Source organism: Lissotriton helveticus, chromosome 4_1 (assembly GCF_964261635.1).
Source record: "Lissotriton helveticus chromosome 4_1, aLisHel1.1, whole genome shotgun sequence".
Lineage (NCBI taxonomy): Eukaryota > Metazoa > Chordata > Amphibia > Caudata > Salamandridae > Lissotriton > Lissotriton helveticus.
This window is the reverse complement of record NC_136063.1, coordinates 1,217,854,919-1,217,869,080: the sequence shown is the minus strand read 5'-3', so window position 1 is coordinate 1,217,869,080 and position 14,162 is coordinate 1,217,854,919. Positions and strand designations below refer to the sequence as shown.

At 44.9% G+C, this 14,162-nt stretch overlaps 1 protein-coding gene across 2 annotated transcripts in view; it reads right to left on the bottom strand.

Annotated features, from left to right (window-relative positions):
- LOC144829052 (NFX1-type zinc finger-containing protein 1-like) overlaps positions 1 to 14,162 on the bottom strand; it is a 1,360,324-nt gene that overhangs the window by 1,335,688 nt on the left and 10,474 nt on the right. For both annotated transcript variants that reach the window (XM_078687796.1, XM_078687797.1), the window contains exon 2: positions 643 to 699. In XM_078687796.1, coding sequence (XP_078543922.1) covers positions 643 to 667 — 25 coding nt within the window. In that variant the 5' untranslated portion in view covers positions 668 to 699. The remainder of the gene's footprint in view (positions 1 to 642; positions 700 to 14,162) is intronic.

Genomic DNA, 14,162 nt, shown 5'->3' with positions numbered 1-14,162 from the left:
ATCCATAACACCAGGACACTACACCCTCTAACAAATGAAACTTAATACCAGTAAGTAATTGTATAAAAGATGATGACGTGGCCAATTTTTATGTATATTGGAAGATTCTTTGAGACTGAGATGCAATATTAATGTTCACAGAAGTAGTTTCAAAGATGGGGAAATTGTCTTTCTTGACATTAGCATGTAAGTAGTCTAAATTGCTGTTCGTTGGTAGCCTAATTTTTTTATAGTGGAAGTCTAATCATTCATGCTGATGGTATAGAAGGAATACAACTGATTTATATTTTTGGGGCAGAGACATAGGGAAAAGTCAAATGTGATATTGTCTCATATAAGTTGAATCTGTCTGAAACGTAACTTCAAAGATTGATGGGCGACAACTGCGTTCTCTAGTGACATTGTTTTGAAAAGAATGGGCCAGAAGAGTGATCAAGCAGGAGTAAAAGAGGTACAGAACAAACAGCTTTTATTTATTTTTTTAGGCATTTTAGTTTAACATAAGACATGCTAAAACTTAAAAAGGAAAGACTATGGATAGAATAGAGGATAGTACTTTGCATGCCCTCAAATACAGACATTTTCACCTGACCAATGATCACAGATGTAACTACTTTGAAGTGAAAACCATTAAATTCTTACCATAAAGATGTTCTTTATCAGTCATGATTCTACTGTAATGTTTAAGTTTGATGACTTCTGGAAATAAGAAAAGAAATGTATTTTATTTTTGATACATATGTGGAAAAGCTAGGCCTGTTCCAATGGTAATAAACAATAATGTTTAAGTTTGATGACTTCTGGAAATAAGAAAAGAGATGTATTTTATTTTTGATACATATGTGGAAAAGCTAGGCCTGTTCAAATGGTAATAAACAATCAGTTTAAATCTATACTAATATAATAAAGAGAGAGCCCAAACCTTTGAGGCGGGTAATCTCAGGAACCACAGCACCAATCACAACACCCAATACAGCGTTGGAAAGGGCAGTTGCAGCAGAAGGACATAGGCTATGCAGACACCCACCATATACATTTAAAAGGTAAAAGAACCGTGCCAGCAAAGTAGTCCCTTGTGGGCGTGTCTGCGTTGTGCTGTGGGCGTATGCTGGGGGGCGTGACAAACGCTGGGGGCGTGTGGTACGTTCCGCCCTTCATGCCATGTCTCATATCGTGTCCTAATCCCACCCTGCTCCCTTTAAATACCCCTGCACCCCATAATCATAACTCACTCTTACTCCTTAAAATACCCCAACACCCTTAAGCACTAATCCATCTTAACCGTATAAATATACCCTGTACCCCAAAACCCAAACCTAACCCTAAAATACCCCTGTACCCCGAAACCCAAACCTAGCCCTGAACCCTATAAATACCCCTGTACCTCAAAACCCAAACCTACCCCTGAACCCTAAAAATACTCCTGTACCCCAAAACCCAAACCTAGCCCTGAACCCTAAAAATACCACTGTACCCCAAAACCACCCTTGAACCCTAACATACCCCTGTACCCCAAAACCCAAACCTAGCCCTGAACCCTTAAAATACTCCTGTACCCCAAAACCCAAACCTACCCCTGAACCCTAAAAATACCCCTGTACCCCAAAACCCAAACCTAGCCCTGAACCCTAAAAAAAACCCTGTACCCCAAAACCCAAACCTACCCCTGAACCCTAAAATACCCCTGTACTCCAAAACTCAAACCTAGCCCTGAACCCTAAAAATAACCCTGTACCCCAAAACCCAAACCTAGCCCTGAACCCTAAAAATACCCCTGTACCCCAAAACCCATTCCTATCCCTAAACCCTAAAACTACCCCTGTACCCCAAAACCCAAAACTATATCTGAACCCTTAAAATACCCAAACACCCCAAAACATATACCTCAGTACCCCAAAACATATACCCCTATACCCATACTTACCTTATCCAAACATTAAAAAAACATGCTTTTACCATTCATGCATTTACAACGAATTTCGTTGTAAATGTATGCGTGGTAAAAGCATATAAAATGTAATGCCATGTGTTATAATGGCATTGCGGAGTCATGGTACTTTCGTAATGAAAGTATGCGGAGTGATGTATGCTGAAAGAAAGTTGCGGAATAATGGGTGTTTACCCTCCCCCGGTAAGTACATTGGTGGCACGGTGACCCACATCTCCAGCAACATACTCATATTTTTTCACCACACATTTGAAAAATGCACAGGTCTCTCTCATTGATGGCCAGCACGACATATACTTTTAGACACACCTCCCGCCACAAGTTCTAGAATTGCGAACTTTAGAGCTGGGGAGCTACGTTCGAATCTCGGCATCAGCTCAACAACCTGTGATTCCAGGCAAATCGCTTTGTCTCCCCGTGCCTACCACAAATGAATGTGTTCTTCTGAATGTAAATTGTGCTCATGCCATGTTGTCGAGTTCACGCTATATAATATTGCAAGGAAAAATAAAGTAGGGAAACTCGAGTTCACACACTACTGAACGCGCACTCTTAAGTGCATCAGCAGTGCACTGTGAATCGGAGCATTTCACAGGCCTGTCAAAGATAAGAAATGCTATCAAAACGAAATCCTACAAAACAATATACTACTGGCCGGCAGCAATTCATACCCGGACAACGTCGGGACGGGCTGCTAGTCAAATATATAGGAATGCAATTAGTTTGATACATATGTGGAAAAGCTAGGCCTGTTCAAATGGTAATGAACAATCAGTTTAAATCAAATATATAGGAATGCAATTAGTTTGAATCTATAAGTTCTGTGGCCAATTTATCTGAAAAACAATTCGACTGATTGACAAGAAGATCAAAAGAAAGAAATTTAAATTTAAAAAAAACAAGTTATTTTAGGGTAAAGTAGGAAGAGGGCTGGGTGGTTCATGGGAAGAATAGGTTACAATCTCATGACTCCTGCATGTCACTGCTTCTTTAATTACAATTAGCGCTTTGACACCCTCAGGGATAACACTCTACAAATTCCAATACAATATAAATCGAATAAATGTTTCAACAAATCTTATGTAAAATCACTTTTTCAAAATAACTGTATTCAAGTCATTTGATTAAAAAAACTGTAAAAAACTATTTGATTAGATCTAAAAGTGCAGAATAGATAATCAAGTTTTAAATGTTTTGCAACTTGTCTGAATTTCTGTTTCCAATCACTTTAACAAAACAGGGAGTTTGCAAATAAAAGGTTTCCTTTAAGGAGGAAAATTGTGTTAGCTCTGCAGCTTCTGAAGAAAGCAAAAGCTCTTAGTGTGCAGGTTTATTTTGAGAGTTCTCATACAAGTAAATAGCCATAAACGTGAAAGACTATGTCTTTTCTTGGTACAATGTAGTTCTTGAACACTAAGCTAAACAAATGTTGCTGTGCTTCAATTGCAGGTGAAGGTCATGCTTACAGAGTTTATGACTGAATTGATGCATACTATGAATGGGTACCAGCAAATGTTTAAATCTATAGTTAAATAAAGTATTTACTTTTTGGCTTCGTACTTGGTTTTGGTGAGTTTGGCCCGTGGTGCTTGTGTAATGGGTTTAGAAGATTTAGAGAGGGTGTGATTCAATACACTTTGTTTTACTACTTGGATTATCATATATCATATACTATGTCTAGTTCTTTAAGCTTCTCCAGTGCATCCCTGCTACTTTACAATCTTACTACAGCTGTCTACTGTATAGTCTTTGTTCTTGCAATTGTTGCAATAAGTTTTGTACCATCTTGTCTTAAGGGTGACTGGTGATTACCTAGGCTCCAGAGGCTTCTACGATGTCTATTTCTCAGAGCCATCTCAAGAGGTCCTGAGACAAACATATTTTGGGGCCCCTATTCAGAAAATATTTGAAGTTATTAACCAGTTCAGCTCATTCACGCTCTCTTATGCTAGTTCACATACAATTTTATTTTATGAACTATTGAGGCACTCAGTTCAAACGTGTGAAGGGACCTCAATTTATACTTAATCAGTTATCCAAATTATACATCTTCAAAATACAATTCCCCCATATGGATTCCTAGGTAAGGAAGAAGGACTACAATTACAAGAGGCCATCTGCTTACAAGAACTATATCCCCAGTTTCTCAAACATAGAAGACAGAAAGATATAAGGATTTTTTTTTAATTGCCACTCCTAAGAGAAATGTGGAATGTACTGTGGGGAAATGTGGAAGGTACTGCCTTGTCTGGATCATTTTATGTTATCTACACCACATTTTTTAAACAACCAAACATGCTACAACATTTTGAGGTAGTTAGTTGGGGTCAGAACAGAAATAATAGTTTTTGACTTTTTTCATATAAACCTAATTACATACATTTAAGCTTTTGACAACACATCTATGTCTCAGGTTACCCAGATCTTAACACAGGCTCAGGATTCACACATGAAAGTTATCCTAAAGTTACACATGCAAAGGTTACCAACTCCATGGGAGCCCAAAAGTATTTTTACTTCTCTACCTGCCACATATCCCTTGCCATTGTGTCCGTGTTCAAAGGACCAGGGACTGAGACCCACGAGGCAGCTGCAGGAGCCGAGTCCCCCCCGCCGCCGCCTCTTTCCACCAGAGCGGCCGCCGAGCGGGGGGACTTCAACCCCCAGGAGCCTTTGCGGGGGCGCTCCCAGTGACGACGCGGCAGGCGCCCGGAGCACAGCAGCGCTCCCGGAGCGCCGTGGGAGCCCAAAAGTATTTTTACTTCTCTACCTGCCACATATCCCTTGCCATTGTGTCCGTGTTGAAAGGACCAGGGAATGAGACCCACGAGGCAGCTGCAGGAGCCGAGTCCCCCCCGCCGCCGCCTCTTTCCACCAGAGCGGCCGCCGAGCGGGGGGACTTCAACCCCCAGGAGCCTTTGCGGGGGCGCTCCCAGTGACGACGCGGCAGGCGCCCGGAGGCGCATAAAACAGCAGCGCTCCCGGAGCGCCGTGGGAGTCCAAAAGTATTTTTACTTCTCTACCTGCCATATATCCCTTGCCATTGTGTCCGTGTTGAAAGGACCAGGGACTGAGACCCACAAAGCAGCTGCAGGAGCCGAGTCCCCCCCGCCGCCGCCTCTTTCCGCCAGAGCGGCCGCCGAGCGGGGGGACTTCAACCCCCAGGAGCCTTTGCGGGGGCGCTCCCAGTGACGACGCGGCAGGCGCCCGGAGGTGCATAAAACAGCAGCGCTCCCGGAGCGCAGTGGGAGCCCAAAAGTATTTTTACTTCTCTACCTGCCACATATCCCTTGCCATTGTGTCCGTGTTGAAAGGACCAGGGACTGAGACCCACGAGGCAGCTGCAGGAGCCGAGTCCCTCCCGCCGCCGCCTCTTTCCACCAGAGCGGCCGCCGAGCGTGGGGACTTCAACCCCCAGGAGCCTTTGCGGGGGCGCTCCCAGTGACGACGCGGCAGGCGCCCGGAGGCGCATAAAACACCATCACCCCCTCCGCGTAGCGGGACGCGAGCGGGACCAAGCGCGGGGCTAAGCCCGGGCAAAGGGCGGGCCCTCTATGGCCCTCAGAGGCCGGAGGAGCCGGGGCCGGGCCCGGGCCACACCCCCTGCTCGATTTCTCAATACCCACTGACTATTGGACGAGTGGACATCTGAACCGTAAGACTCATAGCCCCCTGTGTTCATCAATTTGTATTGGGCGTATTCTGATTTGTTTCTTTATCTTTTCTTTATCCTTGTCACTGTTGTATATGTTTAAATGACCAAGGGCAGGTTAACTTAATATATTGTTGACCCATTTTTACTGCATAATTAGTGCGTAGCAGCAAGGTCTGTCATGAATTGTCGAGAGACTAGAAGTATGGCTGCAGGGGGAACAAAAAAGTTGACAGGAACATTGGACGATTTTATTGTTCGTACCAATGCCCTAATTGATGAAGGGATTGTTTTAATGGATAGAAGGGTGTCCCAAGATCTAGCTCGGGCAAGGAGATCTTCTTTAGGTCTTATTGCCCAGGCACGTACACCTAACACCGTGACTCACCCAAACAGCCCTGTCAGACTAGATAACGCTGGGGATCATGACTTCTCTAGTTCCGAACAAGGCCATCATGGTTCAGAGGTGACCCCCAACCCCATTTTGTCACTAGATGGTGGTATAATTGGCGATGTGATGGATAACCCACCTATGGCCACTGATATAAGTCTAAGAGGGTTGAAAGAGGGCGCAATCCCTAAACAAAAAATCAACAAATCCACCTCCCAGAAAGGCAGAAAAGCGAAAACCAGGTCATAATAAATTTAGACTCTGTGAGCAAGGATCCGGTAGAATGTGTCAATGACAAAGAGGGGGCTCATCCGGTTAATGCCGGTCTACCGTTAAACCTCCCGGAAGATACAATCTTAGACAGTAGTCTGGAGGAAATTTTGGAACTGAGTGGTGCCAAAATCATTCGAGCCGATATTAACCATGATGGAAGTGGGACATGCCCGACGAATAGTAATAAAATTTTTGAAATGTTAAAGGCTCTCCTGGAACCTATAGAGGTTAGACTACGCTGTCTAGAAACAGTGTTGAAAAATATCCATAAGGAAATAAGTGCCCCTAGCTTCAGCCTGACCAACAAGGTTTCTCATGGGGCGACTACCGTAAATAAGCTATCTCTAACTGAAAAAAGTGTCACCTCGGCTAAAAATACTGTGTCAAAGAACCCTAGTAATATCATAAACCAAGGATGTGCAAAAGCCAAGACTCCTGACCTTAAACCATCACAGAAGTCAGCCAAACATATGTTATCTCCCCAAGTTAAATCTAAAGACCCCACACCTTTGATATCAAATCGGGATCTGGCTCCAAGAGACAAGGCAAAGGTTCGAAGAAATATCCATCTTCCTCCTGATGCCTGCCCCTACGTAGTGATTTTGACTGGGGTCACAGAAATTTCACCTACCGATGTAGAATCCTTCGAGACACTAAAAAACAAAGTGTGCCACTGGTTATCAAACAATCACCCCCTACCACCAAACATTCCAAGTAACATCTTAATGGTAGAGAGAACTCCGTGGGTGGGGGGGAATAGAAAAAACTTACAAGGAGATTGTGTTGTGGTAACCTTTGAGAACTCACAGGTGGTAGAACATATCTGCAGAGGAACTCCTCGCAATCAAGCGAGCACAGTCATTGCTAGGCCTCTCTCGTATTTCTACCTGCCTGTGAATCAAGTGGACACAAGATGGAGCTGGCTAAGGGGTTCACATGAATATAAAACCAGACGGAGGTACAATTCCCCATGGGAGACAGAACCTTTTGGATGGGATGAGGGTGGAGCTGATAGTTGGAACCTGGTCAAGAGAGGAAGAGGTAGACCCATCCAAGGTGGGTGTGACTTAGGGTTACAAAATGGCTTCCCAAACCATTACCGCCAGACTGTGAATGGGTATGAAAACCATCTTAATATCCCAACGGTTAACCGGTATGAGTGTTTGACAAATCTGGACTGGGTGGATTGACAAAAACAGTACACGCCGCCAAGTCTGATGCAAAACATCCCCCCTATCCCCTTAGAAAATGAAAATAGTATCCAGGTTGGGCAGGAGTTAAATAAAGATCAAATTTTACTTAATGAACAGGGTGCTGGTAAAACGTAAAAACGTAAGGGTGCTGGTGGAGGGGCCTCACTCCACGCAAAAGTGGATAAAGTAGTGGGAACGGGAGAGATAATCGTGACAACCTGGAACATCGCTGGTCTTAAGAGAAAAGTGGATGACCCTTTCTGGAGGGACCTTTTATGCACTATGGACATCATAGCCATACAGGAAACATGGGACACACAAAACACACTTACTGTTGATGGCTTCACTACTTTTTTCCTACCAGCAGTTAGGTCCACGCGGGGACGAGCTAGAGGGGACCTGGTCACTCTGATATCCGCTAAAATTACGGGCATATATACGGAAATAGTTACTGACTGCCCCTATTGCCTCGTGGTCCAAATTACCCATAGGGGTTTTCATAATGTGCTGCTAGTGAATTTTTACAATTCTTTTGATAGGGACCATCCAGTTAGTAACCTGATGATGTTAAATTATTTTTTTCTCAAATTTAATGAGTCATCAGAGTCTGAGTGTACCATCATATTAATGGGGGATTTTAACATCCATGGTTGTCAGGACAAATGTCCCCCTAACGATTTATTCGGTCCTCCGGTTGAGGAAAATACTCATTTTGAGCACTCAGACCAGGGCATTTTCCTGGAAACCATGTTGGCAGAAAATGGGCTGATGCTACCCAACGGGAGTGATGAGGACATCCCCACATTCACAGGACATGGCAGCGGGTCTGTGATCGATTATATTTTCTTAAGCAGTAGTTGTGGCAGCCATATTACTAGTTATTCAGTTGTGCGGTCCCATTTTAGCGACCACAACCCAGTTGTATTAAGGGATAAAAATTTTATTGTTGCCATGGAAAGCAGACCTAATTTGGTGGATAAACGGGACATACGGCTGACTGATCAAGCACGTAGAATCAAGTGGTGCAACATAATCCCAGAGGAGTTCCTTTGTAATCTTTGTAATAGTAGTCGGGAGGAATTAAAGCTCTGTATGGATGACCAGGCAGGGGGATAGTGATGTAGTGGAGGCGTATAGAAAGGTTTGTCTTGACATTGTTTCCAACTTGACTCGTAAGGGTAGAGGCAAAGTACAAGGGAAGGAAGGCTGGTTTGATAAGAACTGTTCTGTGGCCAATCATAAATTGAAAATGGCCCTGAAAACAAAACCAGTAGATAGATCATTGGTGGCTACTCTCAGGAAAGATTACAAGACAGTAGTTGAAAAAAGGCGGCGTGAGATTAGAGAGGACGCCTGGGCTGAGTTGACATCAATTGACGTGTTGAAGAGCAGCGCCAAGTTTTGGGCCGTGGTCAACCAACCCTATTTTGCCAACCCTAATAATAATGAACTGGATTGTGGAATCCAAGCAGACAAATGGCACCTGCACTTTAAGTCTGTTTATGAACAGGAGTTTCCAGGGGCTGAGGGTTTGACCACCTTTTCCGGAATGCCTTACATTTTTAGTGTAGAAGAGGGTGAGGTGGCCGAGGCCATTGGTAAAATGACCAGTAATAAGGCCCCCGGGCCGGATGGCGTTCCCTCCGACCTTTTGAAAGCTGATATTTCTTTTTGGTCCAAAATTTTATCAAACGTTTTTAATAGAATTTCAAAAACAGGAATCCCAGAGACATGGTCCCAGTCGGTGATTGTCCCCATTTATAAGAAAGGGGACAGGGGTGACCCTGGTAATTACCGCCCCATATCTCTTATAGACTCAGCAGTAAAGGTTCTAGGGAGAGTGGTCCTGTGTAAACTTACTGTTTGGTTAGAGGAGACCAATACCCTCTCTCCTCTACAGTATGGTTTTAGAATGGGGCATAGCACCATCGATCAAAGTTTGAATTTACAACTGCTCATTGGGAAGTACACAATTGCGAAGCACGGTGCCCTGTATATCGCCTTCATGGATCTGTCCTCGGCATTTGATCGAGTAAACAGATCCAAGTTGTGGGCCCAGCTTCTTAGTATAGGAATTGACCCTAACATTGTGTATTTTTTAGCAGATCTCCATAGGGATCTTACAGCCACGGTGCAATATGACAGAAAAGGAAACAGCACAGGCTGTCGCAGGGTTTCTGTTCTCACACAACTGTGCACAAAGGATTGGAACCTCGGAGAATTAGGGTGACCCAAAACTCACCTAAGTACCCAACAAACCCCTTACCGAGCTAGCTACAGTGTCTCATTGGTCATAACAAACTCCCAATGTTTAGACAAACCAGAACATGAACTTACAGTACCTCAGGATACGTGGAACTCATGAACACTCTTTCGTTATACTATCATTACAAACCAGAACATGGAGTAAAGAAGAACACATGTGCATTTGAAATGTTTATTTACTAATGCCGTCTTCTCAGGCGCAGTATCTTAGATAACACAAGTGAACATATTATCAATAGCAAAGTTACCAGCATAGTTACTAGTACATAAACAGCGAACGGTGACAGCATGATAACATGCTGTAAATGAATAAGAGTTAACAACACTTATATCTCACCCTCCCTAACACGCATATTATATTATTATCTAAGAAGGTCTCTTTGGGTTGTATTAGGGCGGGCCCATACCTTAGTGTCCTAGCATGAAGGAATCACATCAGCATACACCAGCTCTCTCTTCATGTGAACCGCATCAAGTGTGTTTTTGTGCCTCAAGCAAAGCAATATAAAACCAGCCTCAAGCCCAGAGTTGGCAGAAGCTGCACTTATGTTATGTCTATGAAGCCGTGAAGATCAGACCTCATAACAAATCTGTATCGTGTTGTTCCTGAAACTTCAGCACTCTCTGTACAGACATAGTTTATTAAGCAAAGCTGATATCAGAGTAATAACATATTATTCTCATGTAAACCACAACGAACTACTAGGGTGAAAGCTAAATCAACAATTAGGTGTCGTGTGCAGAAGTTGCAAAAAGGAAAAATGGCGTTTAAACCTCTAACTAGCCTATGCTAACTTAACACGGTATAAAGATATTCAGTAGCTACATGACAAGGCAAAATTAGCATTTCGAATGGTGTGAGGCAGGGATGCATTCTTGCTCCCCTGCTTTTTACATTATATATAAATGATCTGGGTGGAGTTTTGGGTGCAGCCTGCAAAAGACATTCCGAGGGCTGGGAAGTATTTATTGCCCGCATTATTATATGCGGACGATGCTGCTCTCTTAGCCAGAACTGCAGTGGGTCTCCAAACCCTGTTGAATTCATTTTTTGATTTTATGATAAATCTTGATTTGAGTGTCAACTATGGCAAATCCCATGTCATGGTGGTGGCCCAAAAAGGGAAGGCCATGAAAAATGTAATGACACTGCATTGTAATGGACACAAGCTGACAAGAGTCGCCAGATTTCCCTACCTGGGGGTTGTTTTCGACGACTGTTCTACGTGGCACCCCCAAATATTGGAGAAAAAAAAAGGTCCTGGCACGCTCTATTTCAGCGGTGATGGGTTTTTCCCGTAAACTAGGGGTTAAACCGCTGGAGGCTGTCCTAAAGGTATATGCTGCTAAATGTATTGCCATCGTTATGTACGGCGCTGATCTGTGGGGTATTAGGCCAGTTAAAATGCTTCAGGTGATAGAGGATAACTTCCTCAAAACGATTCTTTCCCTGCCAAGATCCACGGCCAGTTTCATAGTCCATCAGGAATGTGGTGTGGATTATTTGGAGGATCGAATCGCTATGGCCCCCCTATTAAAATGGATATCAGTCTGGCTGAACTTGGAACTTGAAGTGAATCATGAAATATTAAAAGACTGCCTAATGCTAGATCACTGGGACAAGATCCCTTGGTTGAAATATGTACAGCAAATGTGTGTAAAGTTGGGTCGGCCTGAATTGTTTAGTAAACCATCTAACTTAGTGAAAGGAGACCTGAAGTGGGTTAAAAACATTTTTTTGCTGAACCGAGGGATGGACAGAGAAGGCTTGGAACTGTCGAAGCCTTCTGTCAGGACCCACCAATTGATTGTTTCCTCCGGTCATGATTTGGAACTTTACTTAAAGGTTGTTAATAACTCGAACCATAGATATTTGTTAACCAAGTTCCGACTGGACAAAATCCATCTGCTAATTTCAGGCCGCCCGGGTTGGACCAAGCAATCCGATTTGGACTTGTGTAAATGTGACGGCTATTCGATTATGGACACTGCTCATTTCCTGTTTTTGTGAATATTTTAAAGATATCAGGAAAAAGTTTATTATTCCCTTGCTAAAGGGGAAAGGGTTTAGGCAAGTCAAGCCAGCTTTATTGTATCTCCAATTATTAGTAGACATATGGGAAATTTACAATGTAGCGAAATTCTTAACCATAGCGGTGAGACTCAGTAAAAAGATTAACTGGTCCTAGATGATTTTCTGTAAATATTGACCACTGTAACTTGAATCAAGTTTTTTAAATTCAAATCTTTTTATGTTTCTTTTTTAAAATTTTAAGATGATGTATATATAGTTGTTTTTAAACTATGGCATCAGGCGTTGCATATTTTAATGGGTACTCCCTCCCTTTTTAGATTGTATTTTTATGTCTTTATGTCTTTATGTTGCTTGGTGACCACTGGACCGTTTATGTGTGTTCTTGTACTTTTATGGTTTTTGCAATTGAACCGAATAAAGTATTTCTTGAACTTGAACTTGAACTCCATGGGGTTGAGGCCACCTTTTAAATTAAGCCCTCTGATATGTTTCTCAAAGTGACACAGATTGTGCGACCTCAGACTGTCAACATCAGATTTATTCCACACACAGGCCTCACAAACTTAAGCATCAGCCAGCAAATCTGTCACCTATGTATGTGTTAGAAGGTGGTTCTGACACTAGGGCCGCCCAGATTTTTCGCTTTTTGAGCACCTAATTATGGAGCTTTTACTGTGGGGGAGACTCATAATCTGGGACTCATCCACAGTGAACTCATAATGAAGGAGACTGCATGGAGATTTTACTGGTGTCCGCCTGGCTTGACTAGGCCGCTGCGCAGCAGCTGGAGTATGGGACACCGTGCTGGTTACATGCAGACACGGGTGCACAAGCGTGTGCACACGTGTAGGAGCTGCGCAGGGGAGATTCCTAGCGTGCGCAGTCCAGGAGCAGCTACAGAGTGAATGGTGTGGCAGGACTTATGCAGAATTGGGTGGTGACATGGAATAGGCTTTATACCCTGGGAAGGAACATGCCAGGGAAAGTCAGTGTGTTTTACTGTGTTTTCACTTCATTATTCCCCAATGGGGATGTGGGGCCCATGGCTAAAATGACTTCCACAAAGCCTACAGATTCCAGACATGCACTAAAGTCCATTGTAGAGTAGGTGAAAATAAGTATTCTGCAGAGTCCAAATTCATATTTGTACTGCTTTTGGGTCATACAGAACAGTCATATTTCTCTGAGCCAGCCATGACCAGACCAAGGCTGAGGGTTGACCTCAGCTGGATGGATTGATAACCTTTCTTCCACAAGCTAAGGCCTCCTCTCCACAAAGAAGAAGATGGGTGGGGCTACAGGCTCATCCATTAGCAGCTGTCACTGGGTACCAGGCACCAGTTTGCACCCAGGAGAGAAGGCAGTGTAGGGGGGAAGGAGTTGGGTTTCAGAGGCCATGTGGCCAGAGACACTGGAGGACTCCATTTTGAACAAACCCAGAGGCTGGACAAGGAGGGGGCAGGGGCAGGGAAGTGATGTGTCGCTGTTTGATAGGACCCACAGAGACTTTCTGCCAGCCCCCTACTCAACTTTTAAAAAGTACTTGCACGGGAAGAGAAGCTCTCTCTGGGGTGTGGTCTGCTGAGGTGGAAGGTGCTGGAGCCTGGCAATGGGCAGTTGGAAGGAGAGACCCCCTGACTGTCACCCAGGCCCCTAACAGCACCAGAAGAAGCGCCCAGGACCGGTGCGCAGAAGCAGGGGCCTCTGCCCAGGGAGAAGAGAGGCGCAGGAGGAGAGCCAGGCGAAAGGCTGGCGAAGGGAGCCAGTGCAGACCGCTCCCTGCAGAGTGCACCCTCTTGGAGACCCGGAGAGTGAAGGAGAGTGCTCCCAGTGGCTGGGGGGCGCCGCCGGGAGCAAGAAGATGCGAAAATGGGGCAGATCGGACCTCCAGGGGCTGAGATATGGCCCCCCAGAAGGTGAGCGACCTTGGACCTGTGGCCCCCTGGAGGTGAAGCGCGTGAGGCTCCGCCGCTGGTCCAGGAAAGGCCCCCGGGGTGGGTCAGGTCCCGGGGACTGCCCTCCAACGTGGAGAGCCTGCGGGGGTCCCGGGTGGGACCGGGGCCCCGAACAAGGAAGGAGGAGCCAGGGGCCCGAGTGGGACCGGGCCCCCGACCAAAGCATGGAGCGGCCGGGTGTGGGCTCCCTGCGCCGCATACCCTTACCCGGGGGTCCAGGTGGGACCGGGCCCCCCACCGAGGCCCCAGAAAGCAGCAGGAGCTTGAAGCGCCGCATGATGCCTTGCAAGGCCTGAGGAATGGATTGTTTTTGGCGTTTTGATGGCCCCCAGAGGAGAGGAGTCACCCTTGAGTGTGAAAAGGTGCTGGGGGGAGCTGCTGGAGCAGCGCAGTCTCTCCCCCAGCACAAAGCTAAGCCCCACCCTAAGTTTCTTGAGGATTTAAAAAGAA